This window comes from Malaclemys terrapin, chromosome 5 (genome assembly GCF_027887155.1).
Source record: "Malaclemys terrapin pileata isolate rMalTer1 chromosome 5, rMalTer1.hap1, whole genome shotgun sequence".
Lineage (NCBI taxonomy): Eukaryota > Metazoa > Chordata > Testudines > Emydidae > Malaclemys > Malaclemys terrapin.
Window position 1 is genome coordinate 128,802,695 of NC_071509.1, and position 21,567 is coordinate 128,824,261.

At 40.7% G+C, this 21,567-nt stretch overlaps 1 protein-coding gene across 2 annotated transcripts in view; it reads left to right on the top strand.

The window, feature by feature from the left end:
• The window catches only part of ANTXR2 (ANTXR cell adhesion molecule 2), a 176,099-nt gene that overhangs the window by 98,901 nt on the left and 55,631 nt on the right, over nucleotides 1–21,567 (top strand). For both annotated transcript variants that reach the window (XM_054029912.1, XM_054029913.1), the window contains 2 exons: nucleotides 1,598–1,765; nucleotides 5,572–5,652. In XM_054029912.1, the coding sequence (XP_053885887.1) occupies nucleotides 1,598–1,765; nucleotides 5,572–5,652 (249 nt within the window). The remainder of the gene's footprint in view (nucleotides 1–1,597; nucleotides 1,766–5,571; nucleotides 5,653–21,567) is intronic.

Sequence of the window (21,567 nt, forward strand, 5' to 3'; positions counted from 1 at the left end):
TCCAGCACAGTTTAGCCACCGTTAGCTAACTCTGAGCAGTTCTTCCCAGCTCTGTGTTTTAGAATTGCCTGAAAGTTTTCTGTTGCTGCGTTGACAGGCCCAGCCCACAACAGATGTAAGTTTTCATATCAAATTTGGGTTGTCAAACTCCACAAGTTCCAATTTCTTCTTAGTGAAGCTATTTTAAGCTGAAGGGGAGGGTCATTTCTTCTATAAGGAATACACCATCTAACACTAAATGGTTTTAACAGTGTTTAAAACACGTTTTAACAACTTCATAAAAAACACTGTAAAAGTACTGAAAGATACAGAAACATTTGTACGACTGATTGGGCTTTCATTTCCAAGTAGACCCTGTCTAATATTGCAGTAAGAAGATTCCCTTTTTTTTTTTTTTTTTTAAAGTCCTTAAGTAACCTAGCAGAAAGGTTCAAATTAATCCTCTGCCCAAGAAATAGCAGCCTGTATTTTACCAGGTGAGTTATTAGAGTACGCTTGGACTACCTTATTCACTGCAGTGGGGTTGCACTAATGTAAGTGATAGAAGACTTTGGCTCGACATTTTTCTTTCTTTGATGGGCCAGTGTTTCTTCTGTTCTGTATCCTTACAGCTTATTGAGTGCACCTTTATATCACAATGCAAATATGTGCCTTTCTGATCATGAGCAGTAATAAAGATTTTCTTTCTATTTGAAATATTCACATATATATTATGTCCTATGCGATGGAGATAACCATGTCATTTGCATTTGGCCACTTCATCTGCATCCTGCCCGCTATCTCTCTCCCACAGAACTACTTCTAATATTCTAAACCTCTGAGCAGCTCCAATCAGCTTCCATTTAAAAAAAATACTGTTGAAGAAATAGTTCTTTCTTGTCCATAAAAACTACTCTGGTCTGAGGTACAGGACAGGTAATAGCCAGTCCTGCACTGACAGGTTTAAAGTAGATCTCCGAATTTATCTGAACTAGAAAAGTCAAGTTATTAGAACTAGAGTAGGTTTGTACCTTTTAGCAAGGAAAGGTTTCCCAAATTTCCAGTGGCACAGCCTTCTTTCGATATATGGTACAACAGTGGTGAGCAACCCGCCGCTAGACAGTTTGTTTACGTTTGCATGGCTGCCTGCAGCTCCCAGTGGTTGCGGTTCGCTGTTCCCACCCAATGGGAGCTGCGGGAAGTGATGTGGGCCGCAGGGACATGCTGGCCGCAGCTTCCCGCAGCTTCCATTGGCCGGGAATAGCGAACCACTGGCACTGGGAGCTGCAAGCAGCTGTGCAAATGCAAACAAACTGTCTCGCGGCCCGCCAGCGGATTTCCCTGATGGGCCACAGGTTGTCCACCACTGTGGTACAACCTTCATTTAATATTTTGTTTTAGTTTTCCAGTATTGAGAATTAGCAAGTTATGTTTCAAGACACATCTAGGAGAGCTGGTTACAAATCACGAGAAATGTTAGTGAAAATGTTCATGAATTTTTTTCCCTTTTTTTTTTTTTTCCTCCCCATAAAAAAATTGAAATTAACTTTTTTTACCCAGTCCTATTATCTAGTACACATATGCCCACATTAATACCATATATTCTCATTTTATTTAGGTTCGTTGGGGTGATAAGGGATCTACAGAAGAAGGAGCTAGGTTAGAAAAAGCCAAAAATGCTGTGGTGAAACTCCCAGAAGAACCAGAAGAGCCCTTTCAACCAAAACCTCCTAAACCCAAGGCTACCTCACAAGCTGCTCAGGAAAAGTGGTATACTCCAATTAAGGTAATCTTTTAATCTTTAAATGAATGTAACTTTGCTGTGTCTTTATATTAAAGGCCAGATTTTGCAGCCCTTACTCATACCGAGTAGTACCTTACTCCTCAAGTAATTCCATTCAAGTAAATTGAACTATTTTTGGAGTAAGGGACAACTCAGAGGGAGTAGGGGTGGCAGTATGTGGCCCTTAATTTTAGACTTCATTATTCTGCACCAGATTCTGATACCTTATTCACAATGAATTATACCTTACACGATGAGTAAGGCTAAGATTTAGTCATGGGCAGGCCCGTCGACAGAAATTCTGGGCCCTAGGGCCAGGGCCTGGGGCAGAAAGTGCCGAATCCGTCACTTCCGGGAACGCCTGCGGGGCCCCCCAAAGCGCGGGGCCCAGAGCGCGCATGCCTGGGAGTCCTGCGGCCTGCCCTTCTAAATTGCCTGGGCCCCTGGGCAATTGCCCTGTTTCTCCCACCCTGTCGGCAGGCCTGGTCATGGGTATTTTTAGTAAAAATCCTGGACGTGTCACGGGCAATAAACAAAAATTCAGGGCCTGTGACCTGTCCGTGACTTTTACTATATACACCCCTGACCAGATTTTAGCTGCCCTGAGGCCTCACTGCTCTGGCGGGCCCCCAGGGCGCTGCAGCTCTGGGGTGCCCCAGGACCAACCCCACCAGTCGCTGCTGCTCGGGCGGTCCTCGGGGCCAGCCGCACCAGCCGCTGCTCGGGCGGTCCTCGGGGTGCTTGGCTCTGAGGCCTCCTGAAAAGCTGGCCCCGGGGCTGTTGCTCGGGCAGGCCTGGGGTCAGCCACACTGGCTACTGCAGTTGTGGAATTTCACGGAGGTCCGAGAAAGTCACGGAATCCATGACTTCCGTGACAGACTCGCAGCCTGAACCATGAGTAAATCAATGGGACAACTCTTAGAGTAAGGTACTACCAACAGAAGAGTATCAGATCATCCCCTTTTATTGATGTTTGCTCTGTTTATTTCACCATTCATCTGTCATCTGATTGATTAAAAATCTAAAGCTGTTTGTTTACAGCTTGTAATAATTTTTCTAAATAATTTGCTGCGTCCAAGATATTCTTGCGCAGAAAAGTAAAAAATAAATATAGGCACAGAGTCAACAAGAACAAGAGTCAAGTACAGAAACCTGACTAAAATAAAGAAAGTAAAATAAATGGTTAATGCTAGTAATATTATTGAGTAAAGAGATTTCCCTTTGGAGACTGTATGGGCCACCTCCAGTCCAACAGTAAGCTGCTTCTTCTGAAAAACTGGATAGGAGTCCTTGGACATCTTTCATTAAAGTGTGTATAGGCAAATGTCCAGTCAGAAAGCATCCAGGTCACATGGTGATTTAATTGAGATGCTCTGGTTTACATAGTAACATGCTTTGGTTGTAAAATAAACAGAACTTTTCACCAATGCTAACCCCGTGGCACTGGCACTCAGTGCTTTTTTGATATTATACTTAATTACAGCCCCAAAGGATTCTCCGCATGTTTAGTTTCAGTACCACATTCTCCTAGGATTAAATAGACTGAAAAGCATATTCTGTAAAATCTGCACAACTTAAATATTTTAAAACATAAATGCTCAAGAAATATAATGGGTTGGATTCATTTGAATCATGAGTAATGTAAAGGGCAGAAAAACAATGCAATGCAAAACAATCAATAGTTTCTTTTTAATACACTATTAAAATTACCTTTCAGGAAAAAAAATTGAAGTACCCAAACCTACTGTATTATGTAAGAGAGAATTCATGGGCAAGTCAGACAGGTTGATAGCTAGCCATTTTTGTTGCTGAGCATCAGACTTAAAACCTTTCTTTCATTTTGAAAGACTCATCTGACTTTCCAGTTATTGCCAGTACTCAAACGGGGAATATCTTTGAAACTGGTAATTTCACTTGAAACAGAAGATACTTTTTAAATGGGTCAGCAGCAGTTAGCAAACAGAGAAATAAACCATACAAATGGCTAGTCGGTCCTGCAAAATATCTTCTGACCAGTCATGTAACCTGGTGAATAATAATAAAAAATAAAAATTAATAATTTATAATAGCAAATAGACATGGGAAGGGTTCAGGTACCATGAAGTCAACAATGCAGCTGGGGCTCGAACCAGCCAAGGAGCTGGGCAATGAGAGTTGAGGGTGTTCAGTGCCTTGCAGGATTGGGCCACTGAAGAGCAGGAATAGCTCTGGAGGGACCTGGTGAACGGCCTGTTTAGCCTCACTCTCAGTTAAGTAAAAAGCTGTTTAATAAAGAAGACTGAAAAAAAGTCGGAATAAAATAATCCATAAAAATACATGAACAAAAAGCAGTTTATCTTTGTTTGATCATCATGTTTTTTCGTTCAAAGAGAAGTGGCATGGGTTTACCTTAAATCAGTTTATAATCCCATCTTTAGTTAAACTAGTGCCACTCTGTGTATTGATGAGCTCACAGGCTTAGGGCTTGTTTTAGCTAAATTATATCAGTATAGTTAAGCTGCTATGCTTATACTGGTATAACTCACCGTGTAGGCACTCTTAGGCTACATCTTCACAACCTGCTGGATCGGCGGGTAGCAATCGATCTATTGGGGATCGATTTATCGCGTCTCATCTAGACGCAATAAATCGATCCCCGAACGTACTCCCCGTCGACTCCGGAACTCCACCAGGGCGAGAGGCGGAAGCGGAGTCGATGGGGGAGCCGCGGCCATCGATCCCGCACCATGAGGACGGGAGGTAAGTCGATCTAAGATACGTTGACTTCAGCTACGCTATTCTCGTAGCTGAAGTTGCGTATCTTAGATCGACCACCCCCCGCCCCCCCCCCCAATGTAGACCAGCCCTTATTCTGGAATAATAGTATTTTTTTCTGGTTTAGTTTAAACTACTTCCAAAGTGACATAAACTAAACTGGAAATAGGCACTCCATATGGCGAGTGATACCAGTATAATGCTTTAAATTCATATCTTACCTCACGCCAGTATAACTTCCCATGTAGACAAGCCCTTATATTGGAAAAGCCCATACCTTAGGGCTTGTCTACATTTAAAGCACTGTGCCGCTGTAGCACTTCAGTGAAGACGCTACCTACACCAACGGGAGGGAGTTCTCCTGTCAGCATAGGTAATCCACCTCCCAGAGAGGCAGTAGCTATGTTGATGGGAGAATTCTCCCATCAATCTAGTGCTGTCTACACTGGGGGTTAGGTCGGTTTAACTGCATCACTCAGGGGTGGGGATTTTTTGCACTCCTGAGCGATATAGTTATAGCAACCTAATTTTCTAGTGTAGACCAGGCCTTAGAATTTCCCACTCATTTAACACTTTGTGGAGCCACCACTTAATCATTTGTCCCTGGCTCTGTTTGTTCCCATTAATTAGGATTTATGCTTATACAGTCCCAATTAAGCAGCACTTGTCATTCACTGTTATTAGGGGGTTGTCTGCACACAGACTTGCACCAGTGTCGTTAGACCGAAGCAAATTCTGGGTGGACAATTTTATTTTGGTTTAAGGGGGCTTATTTCAGTTTAGCTTAAATCTGTTCCTAGTTGGTTCATCTAAACTGAACTAATCATGGTTTTAAACTAAACTAAAAGTGTCCACACAGATTGCTGCAGCCACTTAACTACACCTGTTTAAACTCATACTTTCAGTTAAACCTGAACAACTCTGCATGTAGAAAAGTCTGTGGCTAAATCAGCTCCCTGGAAGACAACACGGGACAGCAGCTGTCTCGATTTAAATATGTCCCTGTTAATTACATACACTGTAATGCTCAAAATCAACCTGCTCTATTGTTACAGGGTCGACTTGATGCACTGTGGGCTCTGTTGCGACGGCAGTATGACAGGGTGTCTTTGATGCGACCACAGCAAGGAGATGAGGTTTGTGTGTGTGTGCATTTAGTGGGGTGGAGGGAGAGAGGGAGTTGGTTCTATTTCACAACACCTCCTGGTTTATTTATTAAATTAAGCCTCTAGGTATAAATAAGAATGAACATTGATAATGGACTCCTCTTGGCTAAACCAAGTTGTACAATTGCTTTACAGTATTAGTTTCTTCATTTTAAGGATGGAAACGATAAGGTTTGTAATTCAGGAAGTCAGATCATGACAGGGGCTGCTCACGGCACCCTCCAGAAAACTCCTACTGAGGTGACAGGATATTCTTAATAAAGTGCTTTGGTATTTCATATATTGTGTCTTTGTAGACTGGTTAGGGGAACAGTCTTCATGTTCTTAACTCTTTGATTCTAAAGCCAAAACACAATGATGAACAGAGAAACAAACAATCATTTAAAAGTAGTGCCATTAAAAAGATGCATCACCAGCCAAAAAATGCTACAGATCCTTGGTGTCCCGAAGCAGTTAATTAAAATGAAGAATGCTGTAAGTCTTTTTTCTGTCTCAAATGAGGTAGTGGTGGGGAGAGATCGTGCAACTCCATCAAGAGCAACACTCCCCAAACTTGTTGTGTGGGTGATTGATTTCTGGTCTCCATGTCTTAAAGAGAGTGTCACAAATCCACCTGATGTCCTTTTATGCTGGGATCTGTGACTTATCTTTAAGATATTTACTATCTCATAGAGCCATATTGGCTACAAATCCGAGGAGGAGACTTAGAACAGGTTATTCCAGCTAAATGCAACAATACCTTATACTCAATAAACTCGCTCCAGTGCACCTGTTAGAGGATACTCTGTGAGTGTTTTTTGCGAAATCTGCCCATTATTGGCCAAAGCACACCCCTCTTGGAGCTCTGCTAGCACAAATGCAGATTTGCTGATCCATTGAAATCTCTGGACCCACTCATTCAGACATGGGCAGAATTTGGCCCGGAAACGCTATCCTCTAGAAATATTCTTCCTTTCAGGAAAATAAATATCCTTTTCTCACGTAAGCAGCCGTACAAGCTGACAGTACAAGTGTGCTGTTCACCATTAAAAACCGCTTATCTGTTAACTTTCTTCCTCAGTGCTTCACTGACTTAGTAGAACGCTCATTCAGAAGTTGATTTTATATATAGCAAAAGTAGGACTTTGGGGAAACTTATGTAAAACTTTTTAAATACATGTCCTTGATGCAGAGTACAAATGTGCAACCTGCCTGTTTAATACAAACCCGTTTAGGGTGCATTGTTATCGGTAGGTACTATTACTGATATTATTAGATACTGTTCCTCCAGGTACTTTGGGGATGTATCACTGTCCTTGAGTAAGGAGTAGTGTGCATTGGTACTGTTCCAGAAGCAGACCATGGGAAATAATCTGCTCCAGGCCTTAACCAGCAGCAGATGATCAGACAGCAAGTGTGAAAAATTGGGATGGGTTGGGGGTAATAAGTGCCTATATAAGAGAGAGCCCCATATACCAGGACTGTCCCTATAAAATCGGGACATCTGGTCACCCTGGCCACGTTGTTCTGTCTTAGTGCACTGACTGGCGCAAAGTGGGAGTGGAATGGCGTCAAGGCTCTGCCCACACCCTACCCCTGCCTGCCTCTCTGAATGTGACAGGAAGCAGGAGCCCCAAGAAGGTTGCTCTCTTCCCTGCACTGCCACTTGTAAGGCAGGTCATTCTCACAGGGGAGAAAAGGGGAGACACTTATGTCCTCTTACTTTTTGTGCAGGCAAGGCAAAGACAAGACTTGCTCTAATTCAACGAGCACCTTAGAAACGTCTCTACATAAAAAAATTGTACAGGGGCATGGATGCGTGACACTTTATGGGGAAATAAAGCTGAGACGTCCTCATGCCGGGACTTTGCGGTTTAAATTACTCATTCCAGAAAAGGTTGACTATGAACCTAGTGTAATTTCTGCACCAGCCAAGGATCTGCTCCAAGGTGTAGGGCCACAGATCTGCAATGCATTGAACGTGAGGATGAATGTGGTAGAGAAGGAAGTTGAGAGCCAGTGCAGGACCTGATGGAGACGGTGATGCTGGAGGTGATATATTTGAAACCATGGGGTCCGGAAGATGGTTTTGGCAGCAGCATATAGGTACACTAGAAGGGTGCAATGTGAAATGTAGGAAGGTCAGCAGCAAGAGGTTGCTGCATTCAAAGGCCAGGGCATGGACCAGTTGTTTTTTTTTTTTTTTTTTTGCTCATGGGGTGGATGGTATAGGATGGATTTTGGAACTATTCTAAAGGAAAAAATGGCAAGATTTAGCTGGAATGGAGGCAGAGAGTGGTGGTGGAAGGAATAAAATGTGAGAAGAGAGTAGCAGGTAAGGGATATCCTTTTTGTAACAATGTACAGCTTTGTACATTAACATTTTCAATAGATTTATTGTGGTTGCTAAATTGTTATTGTTAGTGTGTTGGAAATCCAGTTAGGCATAGTAGATCCACTTGGTAAACATATGTGCCATATACAAAACCGGACAGTTTGACAGGTAAATGCAATATGTGAGTAGAGGCACTGATAAAATAGTACCCGAACAGGCTGAAAACTATGTGCAATTTTGCTACCAAAGTTGGTTGTGGTTTTGCAGCTGTAAAAATGGGACTTTTGTAAACCACTGCTGCCATAGAAATAAGCAAACAATTTTAGAACCAGCAGGAAACGAGACTTCTATTTTATATGAACCTGAGAAGGCAGTGACCAGTGTCTGTTTTACAAGAGAGAGAGAGAGAGGGGGGGGAAAAGATCTGGCTGAATTTCAATTGACTCAGAGAGGGGTAGAATTTATAATGCTGGATGAAGCATAAAATACAGTCATTGTCCTTAGGGTGTGACCCGTGGCAACATAAGAACACAACTTCTGTCTGGCTAACAGCATGTTTTATACCCCAGAAAAAAAAATCCTTTTATTTATTCATAGATTGTTCAGTGCAGATCTGCTGCTATACCTCTTGTGAGTTCATGTCAGTAAACAAACCAACTCTCTCTCACACACATACTGGAAGCACTGTCATGCTAAATAGCAGGCCAAACAAATGTTTTATTGCTTTTATTGCTTGAAAACCTGGTAGTTCTCATTTGCAGGAGAATTCACTGCTGAATTCAAGTCCTTGATCAAGTAATTAAAGTTTAGGCATGAAGTATCAAAGCAGAGAGAGCTTTCTCCTCCTCCCCTTTACGCCCCTGGTCTTTCCTACAAGCCAGCTAATGCTGAGGGTGGCCCAGTTTGAGGGCCGCACACAGTCGAGTCAAGAGGCTTTGATTTGTGGATGGAACTCCTTAGAGTCATAAATTTTTCAGCTGGCAATCCACAAGGTTAGGGAAGCTTGTCCAGGTGTGAGCTAGCAGGTTGTCGCCGACATCTGTTTAGAGCACAGACACAGGTCCTCACCAGCCTGCAGTGAGGCTGCTGGATTGTCAGCAGATGTAGTTAAGAGTGGCAGAACAGTTTTGGTCTCACATTTGCCGCCTGGGGGGCTGAAACACTAAAGGTAAAGGGGGTGGACACAGCTGCGCTCCCAAACATGCCTCAGGCACAAATAAAGAGATCTAATATAGTTTGACTCTGTTGTGGTGGGGAGACGAGGACAGAGAGCCACTTCAGAGACAACTTAACGCAGCAACATCTGCCGCCAAGTTTCCAGGGAGTGACAGGGGACAGCAGGTACAGATCGAAGTCCCCACGTAAACAGCCTTCATTAAGCCATGAACTCTTTTGATGGGGTTCCATCAAACAGGCTAGAGTCCGCAGCAGGAGTTGGGTTATTTTTCAAAGCCCTGTTTTGTTTTGTGCGCTAACAAGGTAATTTATAAATGATGCATTACCATGCATTCATACTTCTTTTTTTAAAGAAAAAGAAGTAAAGAACCACAATACTTTTGGGGTTGCTCCATAAACCAGTTAACTGTCAGAAGAGCATCTTGGCTTTAATTGAGTTTGTTAACCCTCAGACCACATCTCCACACTCTCAGCCACACAGCAGAGCCGAGTTTGTATACTGTACCAGTGACGCCTCGTAGCATCATTGTAGAGGAGGTTTGTCTGCCATTGTCTCTGTTGTGAAACTCCTGTTTTGTGGGGGTTCTTTATTGCATCTGACAAGAAACTCAGCACAGGTTTGCAATATGGCTAAACAGGGTCTAAACTGTTCTAAGTTTAAAAAAAAAAAAAAAAAGGGCAAAATAAAATTGTTTGTTTTCAAATGCTCCAAGTGACCTTGATTAGATACTCATTTTGCTTCTGAGCGAGCAAACACTTCTTATGCTCATGAATAACTCTAAGTATGTGAATAGTTCCATTGAACTCGATGGGTTTACTCATGTGCTTATGATTGAGCAACCATATGCATAATGTTTGCAGGATCAAGGCATAAAAATGCATGTAAAATAAATAAAAAATACTATTCGTGGGCTTGATGATACCCTTACTTTTACTGGGGAATTCTTAAAAACAATGGTACAATATGTCCTAGAATATGAGATACTTTCACCCTTTTTAAAAAGTGATTTTTTTTATAATAAAAGGTAATGCGCATGCAAATTGCATAGAACCAGAATCCATGATACAAGCTACAGAATTAATACCAATATGGCTGCTAATGTATTTTTTTCATGATAACATTATTTGTAACCAACTATCCTAGCAAATAAATCATATTTATTGTTAAAGTAACATAGCTTACTGCTATGAGCAGCTCCACTGAAACACTTTTTCGAGTATATGCTCCCTGGGGCAGGGACTTTACCTCCTTTTGCACCTGTTCATCACATAGCAAATTGTAGGTGTTACAGGAAGCAAACTCTGAGTAATAATTAGTCAGAAGATTGTGCCATCAGTTTTTGAGCAGAAATCCCCTTTGGTATTTATAAAGATTTCTGCTTAAAAACTGATAGTAGGGTAGCTAGTGTTAGTAATATTGGGCTATATGTGTATCTATATAAGAGAAACCCCATGATTTTGAGTCAGACTAATCACAGTTTTCTGCCAGCAATATACATCACTGTTTGCCGCCCCCCTCTCCCCCCCCTTCAATCTCTTATTGAAACATGAGAGGCAGAGAAAGTTAGCAAGATGATTCATTTTAAAATAAATTTGAAATGTCAGATGATTACATTTACCAGTTATATTTGCACATATAAAAATTGTATTTAGCTGGATGGATCATTTCTTCTGATGCAGCCGATTACCATAACGTTATAGTATCTCTTTGGAAGCTGCATGCCACAGTCTACTTGAGTCCTACATTAAACCTGCCTTAAAATGTGTGTCTGTTTTGACCAGGACTTTTAGTTTCTGCAGAGTTTTAAGATAAATTGGAGAGTATTATTTTGAGTAAACTTGCTGTAGAGAGAGGTTTGTGTTTGCATTTGCATTTGGAATTCTTTAAGGGTCATCATATTTCATTATGGGATATTTGTGTATTATGGGTCAGAGCCTGGCTCTGGTGTATTCATGGCATGGAGCCTAGATAGACCTGTGTAGTCAAGCTGGACTTTATGGTCTCAGAGGCCTTTTCGTATCCTGAGGGGTTGTCCTTACTCGAAGGTGGACTTGTAAAGGTTTTGTGAGCTTCTTACTCTCTCCCAACCCCAGAAAGGACTTCACAAGGACAAATCCAGAGGTGGCATAAGTGACGATATAAGTTGCACATTGGTTGGTATGAGCCAGTGGAGATAATTGAAGTAAATAGACCAACTTACTCTTAGCTCTGCCAATTGACCAATAGGCACCTTCTGCGCCACTTATGTCACCTCCGAATTTGGTCCCCAGAAGCTATCGAAAGACTGTGCACCCTATGGCAGTTCCCTGCTAACAACTCTGACGTGGAACTATTAGCCAGGTGAGGGGAGTGGCCGAGAAATCAATTATTCCTTTTCAAAGGTGGTCAGGGTGTTAGGGGAAGCAGTTCCTCCCCAAGAAACTTGTCTCCAGGCCAGTAAAAAAAGAATCCTTTCTTCCACTCAACTCACAGCAACTCCACAAGGTAACAGCAACTGCCTGCACATTATTACTCTTGTGTATGGCTGTGTGTGTGTGTATACATGTACTTGCATTGGCGTTCCACTATATTCACATTCACCAAATATCAGGATGTTTTTTCCTCTATATGGTGTAGTGAGCTTCATGCTCTTGTCTAGACTCTGATTAGTCCTAGATGCACTAATTTTAGTAACTCATTAATGAATATTCAGTCCCTACCAGTATCAGAACGTATTGTTCCACATGATGCTGTAACTTCATGTGTCTAGAGCCAGTTCATCATCATACATTATTACAGTGGTGCCACTTAGTCTGCCTTCGTTCCCATTACAAGTCTAGTTTTTCAGGGAAGAGGGTATTTTCCTGATTCACTCATGAATATTTGTGTTGGTATTGAGGGATTCAAACCAGGAACAAGGTTTGGAAGCAGCAAAGTTTGTTAGTTTATTCTTGTCTTTTAAAAAAATTAAACACCTTGACTCTTTTTATGAAATAAGTATACAAAACAAGAGTTTGGCTATTTGGGTTTGGCTTGTATTATTTTTACATTGTTACAATTGAAAATGTTATCAATCATGTGGATTAGTTCATAAAGATAAAAAAACAGAATAATCATAGTTAGAAAATTGTTTTCTTAGTAATTTAAAAAATAATTTGTGCAAATGATTTTTTTCTTCTAAATCCAACCAAACCCAGCAGCATTTTCAGATGTGATACTGACAGAGTCAGATCCTGCCCCATTGAATTCAATGGGCATTTTGAAGCCCAGGATGGGCTCTTCCACTGTGACTTTTACTTAAGGTGGAGATCTGATTTGATTTTGTGAAACATAGAAAGGATTATGTTAAAAAGTGAGATTTTTAAAAAGAATGTTAAATATTCCTTTATGTATTTATCAAAGTCTATATGTATTTTGAATTTCTGGAATCTCTGTACTGGTATGGAAGTACAAAAAAAAAGAGATGTATGGGGTTAAAAGGCATCGCTTTCCTGTACCTGTTTTCTGTCAATTTGTGGAACCTCTGGCAAAATATCTCAGTTTAAGGCTCTAATATTTTTTAGTGGGAGCTGTGCATGCAGACTGAAGAGCAAAATTTGAGCCTAAGCTTTTTCTGAAATTTCAGCAGACCGGCAGTTCATCTAAAAATCTCTAGGTGCTCCTGTTCAGTTCTCAGGAAAGTGGAAGGAAATGTTTCAAGAAAGTGGAAGTAAAACTAGTGTAGTGCATTCTTCTGAAACTCCCCTAGTATTTCCGATTAAATTCTGAAGTTGTGGTCAAATCTAAAATGGTGTGTAAGGCACACTAGATTCAGGAGACCTGCGTTCTTTTCCAGGGCCATGTCTTTAGACAAGTCACCTCACCTCCCTGTACGTCAGCCCCCATCTGTAAAGTGGAAATAACAATACTTCCCTCCTTTGCAAAGCACTTCGCGAACTATAGATTGAAAATGCTAACTATGAGCTAGACGTCATTAGGGATTATTGTTGACATTTCTCGTCTGTTTAGGGTTATGTTTTATTCCCGGGGAGGCAACATTCAGTGACTGGTGCATCTAAACAGTAACAGTTTCTCAAAAGAGAACTCTGCAGCAGTGTAAACCGTATCGCCCCATAGCAGTTTTTAAAAATATTTTAACCTGGAGGCTCCTGTCCTACCAGGTGCTGAGTGTCCACCTCTCCCACTAAGATCAGCATCAGGAAAAAGGACCCTAGTAAGATTGGCCTATAGTATATAAATCATTCTGGGAATATAAGGATCATAATTTCTCAGTGTCAGTCAATGAAGGATGTGATAGGTGCTTTTAATGCAGTGGTCTCCATTAAAAACCCACATTTGTTAACGAACACTAGTTATTTCTTTAACTTGCAGGAAACAGAGTCATTTCAAACACACCTACATGATAACTATTGGCACATCCTGCCATTTTATGATGATTACTAGCTGTGCTTAAAATCAGCATTTAGAAGTCATCTGGAAGAGTAGGCTGAAAAATTGACCTGAAATAAAGAGACACGTACATTTTGATGGTCACTTCAGTTTTGAAATATTTGTCTGGTGAGCCCATACCATAAAAATGGGGAATCCTGCTGGAACAGGCCTTGGGCAGGCCTTCGAAATCAGAGTGGCCTTTTAAATGTAACCACCATAGATGGGCTTTTATGAAGAGTACAGCGGGTTACATCTTAAAACACAAAAAGGTCACAGCAAAGGTGCTTTCCTCCCACAGCATGAGATGCATCCTCTGCGTGCGTGACTTTTTTTATTTTTAATTGGCCTAGAGTTGCCATGCTACCACAAGGGGTGGAGCCAGAGCCGGTCTTACTGTCTTCATTAGTTTACAAAACACTATGAGGGAGCTGAGCATTTTAGGCCATTTACCACATAGAGCTTGATGAGTATCAGGGCCATGCTTGCTGTGCGGAATGCTTGGGGAATAATGCCTATTAAGAAAGATAAAGTCAATCTTTTCTGGGTGCAGTGTGAATTGGTTACAGTTACAGCTGTCACATGCTATCTCCGCTGCCATGAAGAGCATTACCGTGTTTTTTACAAGGTTGAGCTATATGAAGAAATGAACATTTTATTTTCAGATTGGTTTTGCCAATAATTTGTTTCAGAGTGAATTACTGTTTGTTTGTTTTTTTAAAAATTCACATTTGCTTATTTGATTTCTTTAAAACACCTTTGTATTGAAGTAGATGGCAACAGAACAGTTCTGTTTAATCAGTCTTCCAGGATTGAAGAGCATGCAGTACATCTCTAACCAAGCTCAATCATAAAATGCAAACCCCAACTCCGGCACAGCTATTATGTACTGTGGGGGCTGAGGTGGTTTATGTTAATGCTGAGTATCTCATTAGTCCAGTTTACGGAAAGGCTGACTACCCTGAAGAAACAGCAAGTAGAAAGCTGACAGTTTAATTCAGTTGCTACTCTCCAGAAGAGACGTGACAGCTTTAACTGTCTTGTGCGCCCAGATTTATGAACTAGTCCTACGCTCTTAACCAGATTAGTTCCTTTCCCATTAACTGCTGAAAGTAGGGCAGCTGTCCAAGCGGCTGGTTGTAAATTCGATAATGGCGGCTGTGTTAAGCTGTAGGCTTTTCAGATGGAGAAGGCAGCAGATAACAGGATTAAAGTTTCACGACCCGGGGTTTTCACAGCCCGAGATGGGGGCATAGGGGGATAGAGAGTGACTTCTGTCATTAATCTTAATTGATTGCCAAAACGTTTTAATCGAGGTTATTAATTAGGAAGAGCCTTAACACACTGTCTACACCTGAGCATCAGATGCTCCTTTGTGAAATATGGCTATATTGCGCATATACATACACACATGCACACATACACACGTACATATATATTGTATTTCTGTATGAAATATGCACGTTTGTGTGTATATGTGTGTGTGTCTATATATATATATAGAGAGAGAGAGAAATGTATTTGTCTGTAAATATATATATAAGCATCAGGAGTTTCTTGTGAAATATGATATTGATACACACACCCATATTTCTGTATGATATATGTATATCTATATCTATATATATATATGTACCTGTACATACGTCTGTGAGCCTCTGTTGCTCTTTTATGAAGTATGGGGATTTATATAAATATCTATCTTATCTTTTATGTGTAGATACATAAATCCCTGTATTTCACCAAAGAGCAGCTCATGTCCATCTGTATCTGTGGTAAACAGACACCCATCCATATTTCAAACAGAAATGTTTTCATTTGCATCTTTCTTAATGTCTTTGAGCTAATATTCACCGGTTCTGTTAATTCCTTCTGAAACACCTGGCATTGGCCACTGTCAGAAAACAGGATACTGGGCTAGATGGACCTTTGGCCTGACCCAGTATGGCCATTCTTATGTTCCTAATATTCAATCCTAATTTTTTTTAACAAGTTACTGTAGGACAGTTAGGATGGATAGACAAATAACAGTACATCCTGGTACAGTCCTGGTTAGGGCAACAGTAATAAATTCTAGTAATGTTGTTTTCATCTTTACCAAAGTACTGTACACCAGAGGAAATATTAAATTAGGGATTGAGCATATAAATTAGGCAAGAGGAGAAAATGCTGTTACAAAGTCTCAGCATTTGGATTTTATTTAGATTCAGACCATGTTAGAGATGTCTCCAGGCTGAAGGTCCTTCGTGTCCAAACTGAACTGTGAACTGATGCGGCCTTCTTCTGGTGAACCATGTTACCCTCCTTGTGTACTTCCGGCATTGGCAAGCCAGGAGAATCCCTGTTTGTTGATGAGCATGCCAGGCGGTCTTATCATGCCATCATCTAGTTGCAGTGCCATTGGTGATCTACATCTACTTTTGCTAGTGAGCCCAGGAATCCTCCTCACTGGTTGATGGAAGGTGAGATTGGGAGTGCAGATGACTCACATTTTGATCTCCGAGTGGGACATAATTTCTTTCACTTTATCACTACCTTGGATGAAAAGGCTGTAGTGCCTGTACCCCTTGCATACAGCTTGTCTCTTCCCCAGAGTTGCAAAGTGAAGACAATATTCATGGGCCAGACATGACATAGAAGATGAAAACCTTTGCAATGATGCTGTAAGAAAAGTAGACACCAGAACTCAATGATGTTTTTTACAAGCATTCACTCAGATTTAAAAATGCTTTGGCCATGATCTCACCCCTTTTGTGTTCACTTTCTGTGAACATTTCAATGATCTATCTTTACTTGATGGAATTAACACAGAAAGCAGTTTTCAGTTTTCATGCTCAAATAATTGCACTGGAAGTAGTATTTTTTATATGGGATGGGATATTTCTCAACACACGTGGAGGAGGAGGTTCCCCAAACCCCTCAACACAGCCCTAGCACAGGGACAATTAAGAGAATCAGATGATCTGACGGCACCTTAGCAACATAGGCATCCACAAGTACTTTGTGCTAACAAGCAACAGGATGCTAGACATTTGTTGGTCAGCAAATGCAGTGTATTTGGGATGGGGCATCGTTTGACAAAGCAGTGGGAGAGGAAAGGGTGTGGTTCAAGTTTCCCTTATCAATTGGGCATTGCGTCAGACCCCAGTGCCCTGGGAAAAAAAGAGAGAGAGTCAATTAAGGCACCGATTCAGCAAAATTATTCACGTTTTTAACTTTAAGCAGGTGGTTAGGCCCATCAACTTCAATGAATGTAGCAGGAGAAAATTACATTTAAACTCTGCACCCATCAGCTTTAGCTACCATTCTTCCTGCTAGGATAAGACCTGTATGGGACAGAAAATACAAATTTTTAAATGTCAGAAATGTCCTTAATAAAATGTATTTTATCAGTTGCCAACAGTGCGATAAAATGTTTGGTGAGACTTGGCATATGAGATCTTCACCTGGAAATGCTGTGTTTGTGTGCAGACCTTTAAAAGTATTATTACTGTTAATAATAAATAATATTACGGTTCCTTACATTGGGACTGTGCTGAGCACTGTGTAAACACAGAAGAGATGACATTCCCTCCCCTGAAAAGCTTACAGTCTACAGACCCAGTCCTGCAGAGAGTTGCAGATCAGTAATTTTAGGCACATGAATAGTCTCATTGGGCTTAAGCCTGAACCATTAAAATTAATGGCGGGGGGAGGAGGGTGAAGGTTCATTGTCTTGAATGGGAGCAGAACCAAGCTCATTGAGTTCAATAGATTATGCACAATTCTTTTCAGGATCAGGGTGTTAAAGGCACAAATGGACAAACAGTTGGGGATGGGAGGTAACCTTCAAACAAATGTACATGGTGGTTGTATGTTGCAAGTGGACAGTTAAAAAAAAAAAAAATGAAAAAGTGAAATTCATCACTTTTTTTATTCGGCTACTGTGATTCAAAATGATGTCGTTATTTTTACAAATTAATGTTTGAATGCCTATAGTCCATAATGAGCTATGGATTCATTGAGAATTAGCAAAAAATTAAACAGGTGATTTATTAGCACTCTGTACTAACAGCTTAAGAATTCATTGTTGGGACTCCCTCAGAAAATCTCTCTCTTAAATCTGCCAGGGATGGTAAGGGCTTTTTGGCTTAGTTTGTTTGTTTTTGTGAAAAGGGAAATGACTATATACTAAAAGAAATGATTGTGGCATAAAATGCCAAAACCCAATATGGTTTGACGTTCTAGCTGTCATTCCATAACTCAGAATGTTGTGCTGTTTTTTATTGGTTTTGCCCAACAGTGTGACACAATGGAGTGTTGTCAGCCTAAACATTTCAACACTGAATGTGCTGCCTTTTGACGGTTTGTGTCATAACCTTCATGCAATTTAAACATAGGTTTAAGAATTAATTCAATTACAACTAATAGAGTATTAATGCTGCTTTCTGTCACTAAATATATATGGATATATATGACTCTACTCCTGTTGGGTCATTCTGAAATGAATTTTGCAACTTCCACTAACTGTAGTGGACAATGCTAAATGAAAATCAATCACTTTAATTTAAAATAGCTAAGCACCCTGTCTTTATTAAATAGCTTTTGTCGGACAACTAACCAGATGATAAGTAACAGTTTGACTGACCTCTAGCCTTTAAATGTTTTTAACATAATGCTCTGAGGACAGTGGTTTCATTATTATAGTATTACTTTTATTCTAGGATTCAATATTTCTAGTTCACACATTGGAATCACTTTCCTTTTGATCCACACAGATGTAGATTTCTCTCTACATTTCTCTTGCCTAATGTTATCATATTTGTATTACTTACTTTACTAACACAAGGCCTGTAATTTAAATCAATTTGACTATTATTTAAGAGGGTTAGAATTTTTAGCTATTTCTTGAGCTCTGCTAATACAGTTCCCTCCACTGGAAACAATAGAATATCTTTTAACCTTTTTAAATATAAAATTCCTTGCTAGATGCAAATATTACTGAACGATCAAAAAAGGGTAAGTGCAGGTGGGAAATACAAGGTAGCAATAGATAATTTTATATCATTCTGTGCCAAAGGAGATGAGAGTATTTTATGTTGTGTTATAGTACAACATAAAACCTGCTAAAAGTTGGAAGGGTTGTAAAATGATGGGCAGATATCTTTTAGGAACTTTTAGAAAATGATCCCAAAGGAATGTTGGTTGATGTTTTAAGGTTGAGGTTTTCATAAGAACCTGATAGCGTTAGGGACCCTTTGAAATTCAGTGTGGAGTTGAAAGCCAGGCTGTCTCCCTTAACCTTCATTGGAAATCCCAGCATCAGTGCCTCAACTAGTGGATATGGCATCGTCGTCTTTGTGAAGTTGCAACAAAGGACAGTTAGATCCTGATCTACAGAAAACCAAAACACATGGTCAGGTGAACATATGCTGTGTTCAGAGTCAGTATCCAAGTATTTTCATTATTTACTACTATACACATTCTTATTCCAGCGATGGTTCAGAAGACACTTGAATATGTGCTTAAGACCATCCTTATTCAGCTCCAGTGGGACTTCTGAGGGAGTTAAAAAATGTGTTCAAGTGATTTCCTGAATTGGTATGCTTCCCTGTTCAGGGCCTGTATTCTTACTCAGTCAAAACCAATTAAGTCAATGGAGTTTTGCCTCAGTAAGGACTGAGTCCAGCTTACATCTCAGTGTTTCTAATGTCCGAAAGATCAAATTATGACTGTAATGCACTGAGAAGTGGTACTGGCTGGAGACCTGTGGTCATGGCCTCAGTGAGTTTGTGTAGCATTAGAAGAATCATCTTCATGGGGGCTTGCTGGTAGCGGGTCTCTGGTTAACCATCCTCCGCAGAGGGTTTGTGTGCCTCTGATAGTGCCCTTCCAGCTGCCTGGGAGTGGGACAGATCTTAGCTCAGCACATCTCTCTCCCGTCCCCCCAATGCAATCCATAGGCAATGGGTAAGAGAAGGACACAGAGGTCCTTCTCTCCTGACTTCCCAGCTATCCCTACTTACAAAGGCCTGTGATATTAGTAGTTCTGAGGTACTTAGCTTTCTCCTGCTGCAGCATCTCTGAGAGGAAGGGAAAAGGGCAGAAATACATGGATAGTTGCATGGGGAAAGGAGTGATGGTGGCAGGAATTCCATTTGTATGTGCTCCTGAGTGGATCCATGGGCCACTAAGCTCTTCCGCATCCCCTTCTGCCCTGTCCCCAACCATCTCTTCAAGATCATAGAGCTGGCACATGGATGAATTAGATGTTAACAAAATGTGCTTCTCAGTCCCATATGAGAATTTAGTCCTGACAGTTTGTCTTTCCTAGTAGACCCAGACCTACATCAACATAACACATTATAACAGGTCTCTAAACCAAAGTATCCTGTGCCTCAAAGCTAAAAACCAAAACATACAAAAATAAAGGGACTCTGCACTTTGGGGCACATCATAATTTCAGTGACACTTGCTTTTATCTCCTGGTGACTTCCTTCTTATCCCTCACACTCAGTTTCCACCCTGCCCATCAGTAATTCAGAGGGCAGGAGTTATTATCATGATAGTATTGAGTTCATTGGCCAACTTGAGTCTCTGACTAATACTTTGGTCCCTCTTTAGCCAGAAATACTAGCAGGTTATTTTACTTGATTCCATAGATAAATGTTTCTGTTTGCTAGTAGCCACTTCAAATCTCAGGCAGTTAATGGAAATGACCTTCTATTTGTGCAACTATTTTCATATTGATATTCAGAGTTGTGTCTAGTAGCCAAACCTCAGTCATTAGTAGACATCATTGCTTTTGATAATGTGACATGAATGCACCTAAGCAGATGGACAGAGATCGTATGTGACTAATGAACTTGATGGTGCATTTTATTAAGGGTCTGATGGCAACTAAATATGTTGTGTCCCCCTCGCCCTCATATAAAAATGAATAACGAACATTGCAATGGAAGATTTTAAAGAAGCAGTAAGCTATTGATTTATGGTTACGTGAAGGCTGTTGAATCGCAGAATCTTTTGATCTCATGGCTTTTCTTTAAAAGGAACCCCTGAACATAATGGGAGAAATACTTTCTCACATTTAAATTGCAAAGGAACCATTCAGGGAGTAAGGTACTACTCAGAAAGAGTAAAGGTGATAGAATTTGGCTCAGTGCTGATACTGTGGTTCTATCCTCTGATCCCCACACCCTTGACATTAAAAAAAGAAATGCCTGATTTTCATCAAGTTTGTAACACACGTTCATGCAAATACATGCATGTTTAGCGAGAACAAATCCATGATTTGCATGCACATATGGCTAGATAGCCACCTGTTTATCAGATGCACCTGCACAATACTAACATGCCACAATTGTGTACACATACAGCCTGCACAAAGGGAGTGTAGTTCAGTGTTTCCTTCTAGTGGCTGATCCACATTACAGATGAACGAGTCAGCGGCAGCTGCCAGATGTGGGACTTAGTCCGTGAGCTCAAGTATTAAAGGCTCATGGTTTTAACCCTGAAAATCCTGGGTTGATACACCTCCGTTGGCCCCAGTGGGGTTGGTTATACACACATGAAAGGCAAGGAAAACAAAATCCCAGGTTTTGATTTTTTTCCCCCCTGCAACTCATTTGTATGTTTTCATGTCCAGCTTTCACCGTGAAGTTTTATAGTTCTGCATCGATTCTCCAGGGGCCTAACTCAGAGGATCAAGGGAATTGCAGCTCCTCAGGACTTTTTAGGGTCAGCCCCAAATCACTGAACAGCATAAAGCCACGAAATATGAAATAATGTTATTTTCTGTATTACAATTTAAGATCCTGCCAATTGAAAATTTAGCAGCTGAATAAAAGCAAAACTGATCAGTTTTTGCCTGAGAGGTAAATACTGGGTGGATGGGTGGGTGCGGGGGAACGACTCTGTAAACCTCCCATCTCTTTGGTTTGATTGTGGCCGGTAAAGTTTGTAAGTGGTTTTTTTTTTTTTTTTTTTTGGGTGGTGGTGGGGAGGG